We start from the raw sequence: 18,567 nt of genomic DNA, 5'->3' as shown, positions 1-18,567 counted from the left end.
AAACACCCAAACCAAACATGAAAGTCACTAACCTCCAAACTTCAGCCACACGTCTGGCCCAGAAGAGCCCAGGGTCTTCCCTTCATAGCAGAATCCTGCCGGGCTCAGGTCTCAGGCCCTCCACTTTCAGTCCTGGCTTCTTCTGGGTTCCTCCAAGTCACCCTTCTGTCCAGTCTTCCCTCCCACCAGTCCTGCTCTTTTCTCCCCAAGGCCTCCCCTGGTCCCCATCTGAGCACCAGTTGCCAGGGATGAGCCTTCCTCTTAAAGGGACATAGTGGTGGCCACAGATACCCCCCTACCTGGTCCTCCTGGGTCTGTACCTCAGGGCAAATAACTCTCCCTCTCTGGGTTTCAGTGGCCTCATCAGGTGGAAAGGGTTGTTAAGAGAATTTAGGGAGAGACTGTAGGAAAGGGATTTGTAAGCAGCAGCCCATTTGTTAAGGGGCCAAGGGTGCTTATCTTTGTTTTTAGAAAAGTGGATCCAGTCCATAGGAGACAAACACCCCCCTCCTGCCCAGTAGACCACCTTCCAGATGTTCTGGATCCAAGCACTACGGGTAGGGCCCAGGAATTTGCACTTAACCTGTTTCTAGGAATTCTTCAGTCAAGGAACAGGAAAATGAAGATACCTGGTCAAGTGTCCTCTATGGTGGTCAGCCCATACTACAGGATTAATAAGCATCAGGTTGTTTTTTTTTTGACACAGAGTTTCGCTCTGTCACCCAGGCTGGAGGGCAGTGGTCCGATCTCTGCTCACTGCAACCTCCGAGTTCATGCGATGCTCCTGCCTCAGCCACCTGAGTAGCTGGGATTACAGGCGTGCGCCACCACGCCCGGCTAATTTCTGTATTTTTAGTAGAGACAGGGTTTCACCATGTTGGTCAGGCTGGTCTCGGACTCCTGACCTCGTGATCCACCGCCTCAGCCTCCCAAAGTGCTGGGATTATAGGAGTGAGCCACCGCGCCCGGCCCGCATCAGTTCTTACTAGCTCACTGAGTCCGGAATTGGTGGGTTCTTGGTCTGACTTCAAGAATAAAGCCGCGGACCCTTCCGGTGAGTGTTTTTTGTTGTTGTTTTTTTTTTTTTTTTGAGATGGAGTCTCGCTCTTTCGCCCAGGCTGGACTGCAGTGGCGCCATCTCGGCTCACTGCAAGTTCTGCCTCCCGAGTTCACGCCATTCTCCTGCCTCAGCCTCCGAGTAGCTGGGACTACAGGTGCCCGCCACTACGCCCGTCTGATTGTTTCTATTTTTAGTACAGACGAGGTTTCACAGTGTTAGCCAGTAAGGTCTTGATTTCCCGACCTCGTGATCCGCCCGCCTCGGCCTCCCAAAGTGCTGGGATTACAGGCGTGAACCACCGCGCCCGGCCGTGTTACAGTTCTTAAATCCGGCATGTCCGGAGTTTGTTCCTTCTGACGTTCGGATGTATTCAGAGTTTGTTCCTTCTGGTGGGTTCGTGGTTGCGCTGGATCAGGAGTGAAGCTGCAGACCTTCGTGCTGTTACAGCTCTTAAGGCTGCAAGTCTGGAGTTTTTGGTTCCTGCTGGTGGATTCGTGGTCTCACTGGCTTCAGGAGTAAGGCTGCGGACCTTCACACTGAGTGTTACAGCTTATAAAGGCAGTATAGACCCAAAGAGCAAAAGAACAAAGCTTCCACGCTACGGAAGGGGACCCTGGCAGCCTGCTTTTATTCTCTTATCTGGCACCACCCACGTCCTGATGATTGGTCCATTTTACAGAGAGCCGATTGGTCTGTTTTACAGAGAGCTGATTGGTCCGTTTTGACAGGGTGCTGATTGGTGCCTTTACAATCCCTGAGCTAGACACAAAAGTTCTCCACATCCCCACTAGATTAGCTAGTTACAGAGTGTTGACACAAAGGTTCTCCAAGTCCCCACCAGAGTAGCTAGACACAGAGTGTCGACTGGTGCATTCACAAACCCTGAGCTAGACAGGGTGCTGATTGGTGTGTTTACAAACCTTGAGCTAGATACAGAGTGCTGATTGATGTATTTACAATCCCTTAGCTAGACATAAAGGTTCTCCAAGTCCCCACCAGACTCAGGAGCCCTGTTGGCTTCACCCAGTGGATCCCGTACCGGGGCTGCAGGTGGAGCTGCCTGCCAGTCCCGCGCCCTGCGCCCGTACTCCTTAACCGTTGGGTGGTCGATGGGACTGGGCGCCGTGGAGCAGGGGGTGGTGCTCGCTGGGGAGGCTGGGGCTGCGCAGGAGCCCACGGCGGAGCGGAGGCTCAGGCATGGCAGGCTGCAGGTCCCGAGCCCTGCCCCGCGGGGAGGCAGCTAAGGCCCTGCGAGAAATCGAGCGCAGCGCTGGTGGGCCGGCACTGCTGGGGGGCCCGGCACACCCTCTGCAGCTGCTGGCCCGGGTGCTAAGCCCTTCACTGCTCGGGCCGCCACGGCCGGCCGGCTGCTCCGAGTGCGGGGCCAGCCAAGCCCATGCCCACCCGGAACTCTAGCTGGCCCACCAGCGCCGCGCGCAGCCCCGGTTCCCGCCGGTGCCTCTCTCCCTCCACACCTCCCCGCAAGCCGAGGGAGCCGGCGCCGGCCTCGGCCAGCCCAGAGAAGGGCTCCCACGGTGCAGCGGCGGGCTGAAGGGCTCCTCAAGCATGGCCAGAATGGGCGCTGAGGCCGAGGAGGCACCAAGAGCGAGCGAGGGCTGCGAGGGCTGCTAGTACGCTGTCACCTCTCATCACCTTTCATAGTTCTACCACGTGGGGCTTATATCCTCATTACATATAAAGAAACTGAAGCCCAGTGAGGAAAGGTGACCTGTCCAAGTCCTTGTAGTTAGCCAGGACCAAACTGCAGTTCTCCTGATTCCAACTCCAATGATCTCTCCAGGACACCATAGCTACCCAGTCAGAAAAACAAGAATTGTGCATGGGGATCTGGTGCGGTGGGTCAGGCCTGTAATCCTAACACTTTGGGAGGCTGAGTCGTGAGGACCATTTGAGGCCAGGAGTTTGAGAGCAGCCTGGACAAGATAGTGAGACCCTATTCTACACACACACACACAAACACAATGCAGATTTTCATGGCTTCGTAGCATTTCATCTTCTAGATGGGTCTTAGTTCATTTAAACAATTCCATATATTTTTCCTTTTTTCTATTTTCTTTTCTTTCTTTTTTTTTTTTTTTTTTTTTGAGACGGAGTCTACTCTGTTGCCCAGGCTGGAGTGCAGTGGTGCTATAGGCACCCGCCACCACGCCCAGCTAATTTTTTGTATTTTTAGTAGAGATGGGGTTTCACCGTGTTAGCCAGGATGGTCTCGATCTCCTGACCTCGTGATCCGCCTACCTCAGCCTTCCAAAGTGCTGGGATTACAGGAGTGAATCACCGCGCTTGGCCTTTTTTTTTTTTTTTTTTTTTTTTTTTGAATCAGAGTCTCGCTCTATGGCCCAGGCTGGAGTGCAGTGGTGCGATCTCTTGGCTCACTGCAAGCTCCGCCTCCCGGGTTCATGCCATTCTCCTGCCTCAGACTCCCGAGTAGCTGGGACTACAGGCGCTGCCACTACGCCTGGCTAATTTTTTGTATTTTTAGTAGAGACGGGGTTTCACCACGTTAGCCAGGATGGTCTCGATCTCCTGACCTTGTGATCCGCCCGCCTCGGCCTCCCAAAGTGCTGGGATTACAGGCGTGAGCTACCACGCTTGGCCTCTTTTCCTATTTTCTAAAAGTTGAATTGCTGACTCATATGATCTGCATCTTTTTTTTTTTTTTTCTTGAGACAGGGTCTCACTACTGTTACCCAGGCTGGAGTGCAGTGGGAAGATCTGGTTCATTGCAGCCTCAGCTTCCTGGGCTCAGGTGATTCTCCTATCTTAGCCTCCTGAGGGACCACAGGTGCCTGCCACCATGCCTGGCTAATGTTTTGTATTTTTAGTAGAGACAGTGTTTTGCCGTGTTGCCCAGGCTGATCTTGACCTCCTGGGCTCAAAAAATCCACCAATCTTGGCCTCCCAAAGTGCTGGAATTACAGGTGTGAGCCACTGCATCCAGCTCTACAGTTATTTTTTATTTATTTATTTAGTTTATTATTATTAGTTTATTATTTATTTATTTATTTAGTTTGTTTGTTTGTTTGAGGTGTAGTCTCCCTCTGTCTCCCAGGCTGGAGCGCAGTGGCATGATCTCGGCTCACTGCAACCACAGCCTTCCAGGTTCAAGCGATTCTTCCGCCTCAGCCTCCCAAGTAGCTGGGATTACAGGCTCCTGCCACCATGCGTGGCTAATTTTTGTATTTTTAGTAGAGACGGACTTTCCCCATGTTGGCCAGGCTGGTCTCAAACTCATGACCTCAGGTGATCTGCCCATCCCGGCCTCCCAAAGGCGTGAGCCACCGCGCCTGGCCTGTTACTTATTTTCATGTGAAAAGCAACCCTACAAAGCAGGTAGTGTTCATCCCATTTTATAGGTGAAGACACAAAGCCTCTGAGAGGTGAAGTGACTTGTCCAAGGTCCCATAGTAGTGGAGCCGGGAAGACAACCTGGAAGTGACTCCAAAGTCAACGCAATGGTTAAATAATTGTGAATAGAATCTGGGAAGGTTGGCTGGGCACGGTGACTCACGCCTGTATTCCCAGCACTTTGGGAGGCTGAGGCGGGCAGATCACCTGAGGCCAGGAGTTTGAGACCAGCCTGGCTAACATGGTGAAAATACAAAATTACTACTAAAAATACAAAATTAGCCGAGCGTGGTAGTGCATGACTGTAATCCCAGCTACTCGGGAGGCGGAGGTTGTGCTGAGCTGAAATCGCGCCATTGCACTCCAGCCTGGGCAACAAGAGCAAAACTCCGTCTCAGAAAAAAAAAAAAAAAATTAGCCTGGCGTGGTGGCGCACTTCTGTAGTTTCAGCTACTCAGGAGGCTGAGGTAGGAGAATCGCTTGAACCTGGGAGGCCGAGGTTGCAGTGAGCCGAGATCGTGCCACTGCACTCCAGCCTGGGTAACAGAGTGAGACCCAGTCTCAAAAAATAAATAAATAAATAAATAAATAAATAAATAAATAAATAAATAAATCGCCCTGTGTCAAAAAAAATAAATAAATAAACATAAAAGTAAGTAAAAATACAAAAATTAGCTGGGCATGGTGGCACACGCCTGTAGTCCCAGCTACTCGGGAGGCTGAGGCATGAGAATCGCTTGAACCTGGGAGGTGGAGGTTGCAGTGAGCCGAGATCGTGCCACTGCACTCCAGCCTGGGTAACAGAGTGAGACCCAGTCTCAAAAAATAAATAAATAAATAAATAAATAAAATAAATCGTCCTGTGTCAAAAAATAAAATAAAATAAACATAAAAGTAAGTAAAAATACAAAAATTAGCTGGGCATGGTGGCACACGCTTCTAGTCCCAGCTACTCGGGAGGCTGAGGCATGAGAATCGCTTGAACCTGGGAGGTGGAGGTTGCAGTGGGCAGAGATCCCGCCACTGCACTCCAGCCTGGGCAGAGCGAGACTGTCTCAAAAAAAAAAAAAGAAGAATCTGGGAAGGTCTCCAAGGAGGTAGACCCTGAGAGCTGGGTCTTATGCGTGGACAGAAGGAATATGGCTCGGGGAAGGCAATTCGGCAAAGTCCAAAGCCTGAACAAAGGCCTTCAGGAGATTTCTTTTCTTTCCTTTTTTTTGAGGCTGGAGTGCAATGGCGCGATCTCGGCTCACCGCAACCTCTGGCTTCTTTGGAATCAAGCGATTCTCCTGCCTCAGCCTCCTGAGTAGCTGAGATTACAGGCATGCGCCACCACGCCTGGCTAATTCTGTATTTTTAGTAGAGACGAGGTTTCTCCATGTTGGTCAGGCTAGTCTCGAACTCCCGACCTCCGGTGATCCGCCCGCCTCGACGTCCCAAACTGCTGGGATTACAGGCGTGAGCCACCGCGCCCGGCTCAGGAGATTTCCTACAACTCAAAATTTGTAAGGCAAAGAGATGGCCACAAACCTTGTGAGAGTGGAGAGCGACCTCGGCAATCAGTCCCGCCTGGCCCACCAGACACTGCACTGCATGGTAGACGCCCCGCCGGACCCAGCCCCTTAATCGGCCTGTAGCAATCACTATCAACCCGCCAATTCTGGCCCCGCCCCTGTCTTCCGGGTTCACCCTCTCACTTCCTGCCGGTCCCAGGCTCAGGCCCCACCTCCGTCTTGTTTGGAGCAATCCAATCGAACCTGGAGGGCTCCGCTCCGCCCTATGCCGCGCTCCTCTCCTCCAGGAGCAATCAGAATCGGCTCAGGCCCCGCCCCCGCTTCCGTCCGCCGAGACCACGCCCCTTCTTCGTTCGGCCATTCAGGCAGTCTGATGTCCCCGCCCCCCTGAGGCCCCGCCCCGTCGGCACTTCTTCGGGACTCCGCCCCGCGCGCGGACCTGCAGCCATGGCAGTCGCCGCCCAGGCAGCCCGCAGGAAGGAGCGCGTCCTCTGCCTGTTTGACGTGGACGGGACCCTCACGCCGGCTCGCCAGGTAGGACCCTGAAGTTTGGAAGCTCCCGCCGGGAGTGTCACGCGGACACCCCCGAGGCTGAGTGTGGGGTCTGCAGCAGCGTGACCGTGGACACCCAGGGACCGAGTGTGGGATGCGGCGGTACCCGGCCCCCTGACATCCGGGGCCACCCACCGGGAGTGAGGGGACCTGGCCCTCACGTCACTGACTCCGCAGCGTCTCTGCCTGTGTTCTGCTTGGGAGTGCTGGGGTTGGATCCAGTACTGGAGGGAGGAGGCTGCGAGCAGGGGCCTAGCTCCCTCCCTCCCCAGAGGCTTTCACACGCCGCTAAGGCCTGGCTCACGGACGCCCCCGCCTCCTGAGCCGGGGATCCCACCCTAGTTCAGCCCTACGACACACCAGTGGTCGGAGCTGGCTTCTGAACCGGGGTTCCAGGCACACAAGCACACAGCCAAGCGTCAGTCACCATCTGGTGGGAGACAGGGCGTCTCGGAGTCTTCCCACCCCGACCTTTGCAGGCCTGGGCCTGGGTCTAGGTTCTGAAGCCCCATCACCCACTTTACCTTCCACCCCCAGTCGTGGAGCAGAGAGGGCTTCTTTTCGAATTCGTTTATGGGCTCTACCCACCCGGAGGTGAGAGGCTCCAGGCCTAGCCTGTTTGCTGTGAGGACACTGAGGCATAGTGAGGGTAAGAGTAGTTTTCTTCTAAAGACTCTTGCTGTGTTGAGCCTCTTATCTCTGCTCAGTTTTTCTCCCATTGGGTCTCATTGTGAGTGAGTCCCCAAAAGCCCCCTCACCAGCTGGATGCATCAATAAGCAGGCTTCATTCATGCCCTCCCTGTGGGTAACCCACCCTCCAGTCTGGGGGCCTCAAGGACCAACCGACAGGTCTCCTAGCGTGGGGGAGCAGTGGGATGGGCTTTACCGGGCAGTGGCTGATGGGAACCCAGGTCTTAGCGTCCTCTCTTAGGTCCCAAATGCCCCTCCCCAGCCTCTGTGGTGAAGTTGCCCTGGCTTGGGCCCTGGAGGCCTTCCTGCAGGGGTGGATCCGGGAGGAAGATAGCAGGACTGGAGCAAAGGTGGGCTGGTTGCTGTGGCTCACGCCTGTAATCCCAGCACTTTGGGAGGCCATGGTGGGCGGATCACCTGAGGTCAGGAATTCTAGATCAGCCTGGCTAACATGGTGAAACCCGGTCTCTACTAAAAATACAAAAATTAGGCTGGGTTCAGTGGCTCATACCTGTAATCCCAGCACTTTGAGAGGCCGAGGCGGACAGATCACGATGTCAGGAGTTTAAGACCAGCCTGACCAATATCGTGAAACCCTGTCTCTACTAAAAATACAAAAAATTAGCCAGGCGTGGTGGCATGCACCTGTAATCCTAGCTACTCGGGAGGCTGAGGCAGGAGAATCGCTTGAACCCGAGAGGCAGAAGTTGCAGTGAGCCGAGAATGTGCCATTGCACTCCAGCCTGGGCGACAGAGTAAGACTCAGTCTTAAAACAAAACAAAACAACAACAACAACAAAAATAGCTGGGCGTGGTGGCGTACGCCTGTAGTCCCAGCTACTGGGGAGGCAGAGGCAGGAGAATCGATTGAACCCAGGAGGTGGAGGTTGCAGTGAGCCAAGATTGTGCCATTGCACTCCAGCCTGGGCAACAAGAGTGAAACTCCATCTCAAACAAACAAATAAATGAATAAAAGAACTGGAACAAAGGTGACAGGGCCTAGGCACAGTTCTGACCCCTCCCTCTGACCTTTTGCTCCACAAACATAACAACCTGAATAAGAACAGCCTATTAATTTGTCTACGGGCCAGCCTCTGTGCTTAGTGCCTTTTGAAAGTTAATTTTTAATTGTATACATTTTCATGAGCACACTCTCCTGGTAAAGAATGGAAACGTAACAGAGAAGGGTAAAGTCCCCTCTGACTACACCAGGATCCCAGGCCTGGCTGGCTCCCCAAGTTAATGTGGTTACTGTGATGTGGCTTCCCTCCAGGCCTTTATCTGGATCTATTTGCCCAGAGCAAATATTAAGCATTGTTTTGTGAGGCTATTTTTGTTGATGTTGTTCTTTGGCTCCTCAAAAATCAACTTGATTGTGATGCTATTTTGTTGTTGTTGTTAGAGACCGGGGTCTCGCTCTGTCACTCAGTCTGGAGTGCAGTGGCGCTATCACAGCTCACTGCAGCCTTGAACTCCTGGGCTCAAGTGATTCTCCCGCCTCAGCTTCTGGAGTAGCTGGTAGCTGGGACTACAGGCAAGTGCCACCACGCCTGGCTAATTCTTTTTTTTTGGAGACGAAATCTCATTCTTGTCCCCAGGCTGGAGTACGATGGCATGATCTCGGCTCACTGCAACCTCCACCTCCCAGGTTCAAGGGATTCTCCTGCCTCAGCCTCCTGTGTAGCTGGGATTACAGGCGCCTGCCACCATGCCCAGCTAATTTTTTTTTTCTTTTTTTTTTTTTGAGATGGAGTCTGGCTCTGTCACCCAGGCTGGAGTGCGGTGGCGTGATCTCGGCTCACTGCAAGCTCTGCCTCCCAAGTTCACACCATTCTCCTGCCTCAGCCTCCCAAGTAGCTGGGACTACAGGCGTGTGCTACCATGCCTGGCAAATTTTTTTGTATTTTTTAGTAGAGATGGGGTTTCACCATGTTAGCCAGGATGGTCTCGATCTCCTGACCTTGTGATCCACCCGCCTCGGCCTCCCAAAGTGCTGGGATAACAGGCATGAGCCACCGCGCATGGCCAATTTTTTTTTTTTTTTTTTTAATTTTTAGTAGAGACAGAGTTTCGCCATGTTGGCCAGGCTGGTCTCGAACTCCTGACATCAGGTGATCCACCCTCCTGGGCCTCCCAAAGTGCTGGGATTACAGGCGTGAACCACTGTGCCCAGCTCATGCCTGGCTAATTTTTAAAAATTTTCGGCCGGGCACGGTGGCTCACGCCTATAATCCCAGAACTTTGGGAGGCCCAGGCGGGTGGATCACCTGAAGTCAGGAGTTTGAGACCAGCCTGGCCAACATGGCGAAACCCTGTCTCTACTAAAAATTTAAAACTTAGCTGGGCGTGGTGGCAGGCGCCTGTAATCCCAGCTACTGAGGAGGCTGAGGCAGAAGAATCACTTGAACCCGGGAGGCGGAGGTTGCAGTGAGCTGAGATCGTGCCATCTCACTCCAGCCTGGGCAGAGGTTTCAGTGAGCCGGAATCACACCACTGCACTCCAGCCTGGGTGACAGAGCAAAAATTCGTCTCCAAAAAAATTTTTTTTTTCAGAGACAATGTCTTCCTTTGCTGCCTAGCTAGGTCAAGTGATCTTTCTGCCTTGGCCTTGCAAAGTGTTGGGATTACAGACCTGAGCCACGGTGCCCAACCTGTCTAATTTTTGGTGTCTAAGCTTTGTACTGCTTCAGATCCAGGTAGAATGTGGGCTCCTGGGTTCTGAGCACTAAGTGAGGGCTAAGTGGAGGTCCCAGACATGTTGAAAGCCAGAATGCTATGCTTCCCCTCTCCCCCCATAGAAAATTGACCCTGAGGTGGCCACCTTCCTGCAGAAGCTGCGAAGTAGAGTGCAGATCGGTGTGGTGGGCGGCTCTGACTACTGTAAGATCGCTGAGCAGCTGGGTGACGGGGATGAAGGTAGGAGTGAGCCTGGGGCTGTAGAGGGAGTGGGGAGTTTGAGAGATTCCTGGGCATCTTCAAAGAGCCAGTCCTGCTTCTGTGGGGCAAGAAGAAGTAGAGAGAGAGCAGCCAGATAGTTCCCTCACTGATTTGACAAACACTTGAGCACCTCCTATTTCCAGGGATTGTGCCAGGCCCTTGAGAAATAGCTGGGACAAAGCAGGCAGAACCTGCCCTTATGCAGTTTACATTCTCGTTTCTCCCTGCTGAGTCTTGATTTCCTCATCTTTAAAATGAGCTGAACCGGCCGGCACGGTGGCTTATGCCTGTAATCCTAGCACTTTGGGAGGCCGAGGTGGGTGGATCACTTGAGATGAGGAGTTCAAGACCAGCCTGGCCAACATGGTGAAACCCCGTCTCTACTAAAAATACAAAAAATTAGCTGGGTGTGTTGGCACGTGCCTGTAATCCCAGCTACTCGGGAGGCTGAGGCAGGAGAATCGCTTGAACCTGGGAGGCGGAGGTTGCAGTGAGCCAAGATCAGGCCACTGCACTCCAGCCTGGGTGACAGAGTGAGGCTCTGCATCCAAAAATAAATAAATAAATAAATAAATAAATAAATAAATAAAAGGGCAGAACCAATGATGGCTACCACTTGTCAAAAATGATCATGTGTTAATGTCATTGCATTTGATCCCCACAATCACACTTTAGAGTAGGCGTGATCATCCCATTTAACAGAGGATGACTCTGAAGTTATCCAGGAAACTGATTGGACCTCAGAGCCCCTGGTCTCAGCCCAGTCAAAGTGGGTGCCTCCAGTTCCTCAAGCCAGAAACTTCCTCGAATTTTTCCTTTTCCCCACCTCTTGTTTATTCCATCAGCAAACCCCAAAATATCTCCCTGTCCCCTCTGTCTCCATCTCCACCACGCCATCATAGTCCAGGTAACCATGTGCCACCCAGACCCCGCAACAGCCTCTGTGCTGTGCTCCCTGCGCCTCCCACCTCCCACCCACTCCAGCTGCTTCTCGTGGCAGCCAGAGCTGAAACCTCCAACTCTCCCATGTAGCCAGCCTTGAGAACGCAGTGCGATGGCAGCTGTAGAACAGAAGGAACCCCCTCTGCAGAGGGGCGGGGGAGCACAAGTGGAAATGATGCCCTTTGCCAGAGAGTACTGCATGGCTTCCAGAGGAGGAAGCTGGATCTTGGAGGATGAGTGGCAGGGAAGCCAGGGAAGGGTGGTTCTGACAGAAGGACCTGCATGGATGCCTGTGTGCAGAGGCCCACAGGTGTGACTGGCTTATTTGGAAGAAAACCAAGCTGCAGAGGGAGAAAGGCTGGAGAAGCAGGTTGCAGCCTCGGATTGAACAAATGGCCTTTGAATGTGAAACCAAGGGTGTGGTCTTCCTCTCTCTTTACTTGCCTGTGGGGTCACAGACGTGGTCTCACACTCTTTCTTCCTCCTGTCCTCTATGTGACCCCGAAGTCATTGAGAAGTTTGATTATGTGTTTGCCGAGAACGGGACGGTGCAGTATAAGCATGGACGACTGCTCTCCAAGCAGGTCAGTGTCCCCCAGGACTTAGCCAGGGGCACCCCACTTTTCCATAGTGGAGCAGTCCAAGGGGGCTTCTGTCCTGGGCTGGGGGAGAGATACTGTGCCTGTCTCAGGGTCAGGCAGCCCAGGCCACTCTCAGAGCCCTGTGTTCCTTGGCCAGACCATCCAGAACCACCTGGGGGAGGAGCTGCTGCAGGACTTGATCAACTTCTGCCTCAGCTACATGGCCCTGCTCAGGCTGCCCAAGAAGCGGTGAGGTCCCACCAGCCTGGTCTCCAGAACCTGGGGCCTGAGGGAGGAGAAGTGTGGGTCCCTCAGAGGGAGCCTGGAGATACTTGGGCCCCTGATTTTTTGCGGGGAGTGTGGATTCTTGTCCCCTTTGAAGTCCTAGGACGCTGGGGTCCCAGGTGGGGCTAGATTTGAATTCAGGGCTGTTCTGGTTCTCTCTGGCTCCCCGCCCTCCCTCACCACCAGTGGAACCTTCATCGAGTTCCGGAATGGCATGCTGAACATCTCGCCCATTGGCCGGAGCTGCACCCTGGAGGAGAGGATCGAGTTCTCCGAACTGGACAAGGTACCACTAGCTATGCAACCGTAGGCCTGTAGGGCCTCAGTCACTCAATTTATCTGAGCCTTTATTTTCTCATCGGTAAAATAGACTGGGGGATGTGTTCTGATTTAACTGATACCCTTTCAGGCACCTACTGTGCGCTATTGTTGTAGACACACCTGCATCTTTCCAATGCTGCTGGTCCCCCTTCCTAGGTGACCAGCACCCGGCAGCCACCCACTGAGCCAGGCCAACACCTGGGAACATCATTTCCACCTTCCCACCCACATCGGGTCCAACAACTCCTATTTCATCAGCCTCTCGAGTCAGTGTCAAATCTGTTCCTCTGCAGAACTGAGACCCCACTCTCTAGATTACCCCTTTAACCAGCCCCAGGCTGCCCTAACTTTCCTGTCTGTCCCTCCCTACCCCCTGCATAGCCCTGCCAGCCTGCTTTCCAGCAATGCCACTGAGAACCTTTCTTGCTTTTTTTTTTTTTTTTGGAGATAGAGTCTCCAAAAAAATAGATAGAGGCTGGAGTACAGTGGCATGATCTTGGCTCACTGCAACTCCTACCTCCCGTGTTCAAGCGATTCTCCTGCCTCAGCCTCCCAAGTAGCTGGGATTATAGGCGTGCACCACTACACCCAGCTAATTTTTGTACTTTTTTAGTAGAGACAGGGTTTCACCATGTTACCCAGGCTGGTCTCGAACTCCTGACCTAAGGTGATCCGCCTGCCTCGGCCTCCCAAAGTGCTGGGATTACAGGCGTGAACCACTGCGCACGGCCCATTAGAACCTTTCAAACATGTCAGCCGCATTCACTCCCCAGCCCCACCCCCTCACTTACAATCCTTCCTTGGCTCCTCGTTGCCAGCTGGATGATGTCCTAGCCCCCTGCTATGGTGCCTCAAGCCCTGAGGGCTCTGTCTGGCTCCGGCTCTCCACGTCTCCTCTCTGTGCCCTTTAAGTTCCACTTTCTATTCCTGGAACACACCAAGGTCCTCTCACCTCTGCCTTTGCTGCCCCTGCTAAACCTTGATGTGCATTTTGCTTTTCTCCCCTCCGCCTCCCTCCCTCTTGGGGATGGAGCAATCCACCCATCCAAACCTTTCCACGCTGGCCTGTCCGCGTCATTCTGTCATTCTCTCTGACCTGTTCGGTGGCTCTCGCTGCCCTCTGCTCCAGCTATGGCCTCTTGGCTGATTCTAGAGTGCCGTGCCTCTGCCAGAGCACACTTCTCTCAGGCCCAGCTCGTCCCTCCCCTCCTTCAAATCCCCTTTCACGTCCTTTTCCCAGTGGGGCCTCCGAGAGTATCACATCCACTGCTGCACTTCCTGCTCCTTCCCCTACCTTATTTCTTCTCAAGCAGCCTTGGACAACTTTCACCATCTACTTTTAAAATCCGAATTACTGTCTGTCCCTGTCCCAGAACTGTAAGCTCCATGAGGGCAGGGATTTCTGCGGCTTGTTCTCCTCTGGATCCCCTATGCCTGGCACATGGCATACTTTTTGTTGTTATTGTTGTTTTTGAGACAGGGTCTTACTCTGTTGCCCAGTCTGGAGTGCAGTGCAGTGATCCAGTCCTAGCTCACTGCAGCCTCCATCTCTCAGGCTCAAGCGATCCTCACACCTCAGCCTCCTGAGTAGCTGGGACCACAGGTGCATTACACCATGCCAGGTTAATTTTTTAAATTTTTTGTAGGGATGGGATCTTGCTGTGTCTCCCAGGCCAGTTTTGAACTTCTAGCCTCAAGTGGGCCTTCCGCCTCAGCCTTCCAAAGCACCAAGACTATAGGTGTGAGCCACCACACCTCGCAAAGAAACACCCTTTTTTTTTTTTTGGAGACTGAGTGTCGTTCTGTCACCCAGGCTGGAGTGCAGTAGCGCGATCTCAGCTCACTGCAACCTCCGCTGCCCAGGCTCAAGCAATTCTCCTGCCTCAGCCTCCTGAGTAGCTGGGATTACAGGCTCATGCCACCACACCTGGCTAATTTTTTTGGTTTTGGTTTTGGTTTTGTTTTTTTTTTTTTTTTGAGATGGAGTCTCGCTCTGTCACCAGGCTGGAGTGCAGTGGTAAGATCTCGGCTCACTGCAACCTCTTTCTCCTGGGTTCAAGCGATTCTCCAGCCTCAGCCTCCCAAGTAGCTGGGACTACAGGCGCCCGCCACCACGCCCAGCTAATTTTTGTATTTTTAGTAGAGACAGGGTTTCGCCATGCTGGCTAGGATGGTCTCGATCTCTTAACTTTGTGATCCGCCCTCCTCGGCCTCCCAAAGTGCTGGAATTACAGGCGTGAGCCACCGCACCCGGCCTAATTTTTGTATTTTTTAGTAGGGACAGGGTTTTGCCATGTTCAGGCTGGTCTCAAACCCCTGGCCTCAAGTGATCTGCCCACCTTGGCCTCCCAAAGTGCTGGGATTATAGATGTGAGCCGCTGCGCCCAGCCACGGGGACTTTTGTTTTGGAGTAGTTAGGATTGGTCATAGGCAAAGAACCCTTCCCCCCCAACACACGTGCTGAGAGGTTATCCCTTCCTGTCCACCCAGGTTCCCAGTTCCAGCTCTACCCATTTTCCTTGTAACCTGGAAAAGCATCTTTACGAACGTGTGCCTCAGTTTCCTTATGTGTAAGGTGGGGGTAATAGCAGTTCCCATCCCATGGGCTGTGATGAGGACTGGACGAGGTGGCACATGGACCCCACCTGGCATGGAGTTGGGGAGCCACACACTAACTCCCCACCCCAGAGCCTTCTCAAGTATTTTTGGCTCTTGTTTGCTCCCTTCTGGCACTGGAGGGGCATGAACCTTCCTGATCTGTGCGCCCTGCCCTGGCCCAGAGCTGATGTAAATAAATGTTTAACCCAGCTCGTCTTCCAGAACCCTGAAGGGGGGATGAGTACTTCCCTTCCTTAGATGAGGACACTGAGGCCAGAGGGTGAGTAACCAGCTCGAGGTCACAGTGCCGGTCCCTGCCGGGGCTGGCCTTGCACATGGGGCTGTCCAGTGACCAGCCTTGTTCTCCAGAGAAGGGAGGTGCAGCCAGCCTCGGCCATGTGGAAACATTTCTTCAGATCTTGGGGCACTCTTAATGGTAGCCCTGGGCCTACAGAGTGGCCGCTGGTGGGGACTCTGGCCTCCCGCCTACCTGCTGGAAAGCCAGGCCAAGGCTGGCAGGGGGCTCACATCCTTTATCTCTGCTTTTCCATGAGAGGGAAGCAGGCAGGGGTCATTCATTACTTCTTTGTCCTTTAGTCCAGGAAATAGGCTCAGAGAGGTCAGGTGACTTGCCCATGGTCACACAGCTGAGGAGTACAGTAGCCAAGCCTGGCTACTTGCCTTCAGATCTCAGGCTGGGGGTGTCTGGCTTTATATCTGACATCCTCCCTGGGCCACTTCTCCAAGTTCTATGCTGCTGACCACTGCCTGCCTTTCTGCCCCAGTCCTACCCAGCTCTGACTACAGGGCCATACCAGCCACCCCACTCCTGTGCTCCAGAATCCTCAGCGCCTCTTGGTCCCCCAGGATGTGGTCAGACTTCCCAGCCTGGTCTCGAGACCCTCTGTCAGCTGAGTGTCCTGCTGGCTGGTTTAGATGTTCAGCTGCCCCTCAGGCTGGGCAAAGCTGCTCGCCTTTGTGGCCCTCTGAGATGGAGATCCTGGGGGCTGGGGGGGGGAATGTCACCCTGCTCCATGTTTGTGGAGCTGCTGCCAGAGTTCCTGCTCAGAGAGACGGGGCCGGCCTGGGCACTACCTAGTCCCCAGCCCAGCCACGTCTTTGCATGGTGGGTGCTCTGCCATGCCTGGCATCCTGCTGCCCTCTGTGAATGCCCACAGCCATCTCCTCACAGGTTTCCTGCTCTCAGCTCCTGCACTCATTTTTGAGTATTTGCTTTGTTGAGCTGGGCACAGATAACAGGATCGAGCCTTGCCCTGAGGTAGACACTGATGTGGGATCCAGATTGCCCCGTCTCCTCACCCTTCCTGCTTGTGTCTCTCCTCTGAGGCCCCCTTCAGAAGACCCAGCCCACAGCCCCATTGGCAGTCCCATCCCTTCTGGATTTAGGCCCTGGCTCTGCCACCAGGGCTAGGTGACCTTGACCAAGGCACGACCCCTCTCTGAGCCTTAGTTTCCTCATCTGCACAGTTGGGGGTCCTACCCACCTAGAATGCTCAGCACGCTCACGTGGACTGTGTGCCCAGCCAGGGCCTGGCACACAGCATGTCCTCTGAGCTGCCATCCGCCCCCTCCCCTCTGCAGAAAGAGAAGATCCGGGAGAAGTTCGTGGAAGCCCTGAAAACAGAGTTTGCTGGCAAAGGGCTGAGGTTCTCTCGAGGTACGTCCACCCTGCAGAGGACCTGGGAGGCCTGGTACAGGGCCCCTCCTCAAACCATCTGCCCCTCCCAAGACCAGGCTGTGGCCCCCAGTAGCTTTAGGAGCCCCTCCCCTGCTCAGGGCAGAGAGGGTGGCTGAGCCCGATGCAGAAAGGGGTTCAGTGTTTACTGGCCCCCAGTTTTCCCCACCTCATACCTCAGAGGTAAACGCCCCATGCCCACCCAGTTTCTCAGGCCAAAAACCAGAGCCTCTCCCTTGAGTGCTCTCCCCCGCCCCTTCCCAAGTCCAAACTCCTAGAAGTCCCAGGGCCCCCTGTCTAGAATCCCACCGGTGCTCACACTTCCACTGCCAGCAGCTTGTCCCAGGCTCCAACTGATCCTGACGCAGCCGGGCTCCCCTCTGCCACCTCACCCATTCCCCAGTGGCCAGAGAGGCTGGAGCTGGAGTCATGACATGCCTCTGCCCAAAGTCCTCCCCAGACTCTTCCTCCCTCTCCACGTGATGCCCAGGGCCTGCCCGTCCTCGCCCTGCCTCTCCTGGCCTCCTCCGTTGCTGGGATGCTCGTTCTCTTCCCTGCCTCAGGGGCTGTACTTTGTGCCCCAGCCATCCCCACTCGGCTCAGGTCCCAGCTCATTGCCACCTCCTCAGAGGTCTCCCCTGACCACCCTGGCTGGATGAGCTTCCCCTACCCACTTCATGGTCTTGTTTGTTCTCCAACCTGTGTCATAACTTCCTTGAGGATCCTAAGTCTGTCCCGTGTCCTGTTCCTGGCCCTCAGTAGGCACTCAAGGGTTGTTGAATGAATGAATGAACAAGCAGCTCTTCTGTTAGCCTTGTCTGCCCCTCCCAGCAGGGAATAACAGTCCCCACCCCTGCCCACAGGAGGCATGATCAGCTTTGATGTCTTCCCCGAGGGCTGGGACAAGCGCTACTGCCTGGATAGCCTGGACCAGGACAGCTTCGACACCATCCACTTCTTTGGGAACGAGACCAGCCCTGTGAGTGTGGCCCACCCCAGGTTTCCCCCAATGCAGTGGACAGCGAGAAGCCAGGTCTGGTGGCTTCTCCAACGCAAATCACCTGAGGTCAAGGCCAGAACATGGGGCAACACAACAGACCTCTTGGGGGGCTCCTGGAGAACAACCATTGCTCACCAGCCCCATTACACAGATCGGAAAGCTGGGGCCCCAAGAGGGCTGGGCACTTGTTCTGCATCACACAGCAAGTCAGGGCAGGTGTGACAAGGGGTGAGAAGGTGGGCTTCCTGGCAGTTCTGAAGGGGCAGGAGGAGGGGCACGTCCATAACAGCCAATGTGGAGAGGGACTCCGCCTAAATATGCCTCCTCTGCCTGTCCTCTGTGTGCAGGGTGGGAACGACTTTGAGATCTTTGCCGACCCCCGGACTGTTGGCCACAGCGTGGTGTCTCCTCAGGACACAGTGCAGCGATGCCGGGAGATTTTCTTCCCAGAGACAGCCCATGAGGCGTGACCGGGGCCCACATCTGTGTGTTGTGACTTCTGAAGAGTTTGGCCTAGGCCTAAAGAGAGGTCCTGGTGTTGGATAGATGCCAGGGCCCCTCCTCTGGCCCAGGATGCCTGCTGCAAGCCCACCCAGATGGGGCCAGAGTCTGTGTGGACAACCGTCCCCAGCCAGTCAGCTCCTAGTGGCACTGGCTTCGTCCTTCCAGGGCCCAGAGTGTTCCCCGTGCTCCACCTGGTGGCCCAGGCCACAGCTGCTGCTTGTATTTCGGTACAGAACAGGTTTCTTTCTGCGCCAGGAGGAGGCGTGCGCAAGTGTCGGTAGGAGATCTAGCCTGCCCTGCCTGCCTACCCTGGGCAATGAGGTACGGTGGGGAAGGTGCCTATTTTAGAGAACTTTGTCACAGTATTAAAGTTCCCAGAACAAAGTAGGTGTCAGCTGTGTCTGAATGGATAATTGGCCCCACTCACATGCTGTCACAGCCACTACTTTGCCGACGAGTGAACAGCACAGAGAGCGCAGGGACTTGGCCCAGGTCACAAAGGAAGTCTGAGCCAGTCG

At 54.2% G+C, this 18,567-nt stretch overlaps 1 protein-coding gene across 1 annotated transcript; it reads left to right on the top strand.

Annotated features, from left to right (window-relative positions):
- Positions 1–6,313: 6,313 nt before the first annotated feature.
- Positions 6,314–18,433, top strand: PMM1 (phosphomannomutase 1). Its single transcript, XM_024240074.3, has 8 exons — positions 6,314–6,477; positions 9,984–10,101; positions 11,572–11,648; positions 11,803–11,894; positions 12,117–12,216; positions 16,452–16,527; positions 17,409–17,524; positions 17,893–18,433. The coding sequence occupies exons 1-8, from the start codon at positions 6,391–6,393 to the stop codon at positions 18,013–18,015; spliced, it is 789 nt and encodes a 262-aa protein (XP_024095842.3). The 5' UTR covers positions 6,314–6,390; the 3' UTR covers positions 18,016–18,433.
- Positions 18,434–18,567: the final 134 nt, after the last annotated feature.

This window comes from Pongo abelii, chromosome 23 (assembly GCF_028885655.2).
Source record: "Pongo abelii isolate AG06213 chromosome 23, NHGRI_mPonAbe1-v2.0_pri, whole genome shotgun sequence".
Lineage (NCBI taxonomy): Eukaryota > Metazoa > Chordata > Mammalia > Primates > Hominidae > Pongo > Pongo abelii.
Note: the sequence above shows the minus strand (reverse complement) of the source record. Positions and strands in the feature narration are given on the sequence as shown.

What these genes read in the sequence shown, in the direction of transcription:
- PMM1 (XM_024240074.3), top strand. Translation starts at nt 6,391, where the DNA reads ATGGCAGTCGCCGCCCAGGCAGCCCGCAGGAAGGAGCGCGTCCTCTGC. An exon ending in CCCTCACGCCGGCTCGCCAG is followed by an intron (nt 6,478 to 9,983) that starts GTAGGACCCTGA and finishes CTCCCCCCATAG; the next exon opens with AAAATTGACCCTGAGGTGGC. An exon ending in TTGGGAACGAGACCAGCCCT is followed by an intron (nt 17,525 to 17,892) that starts GTGAGTGTGGCC and finishes CTCTGTGTGCAG; the next exon opens with GGTGGGAACGACTTTGAGAT.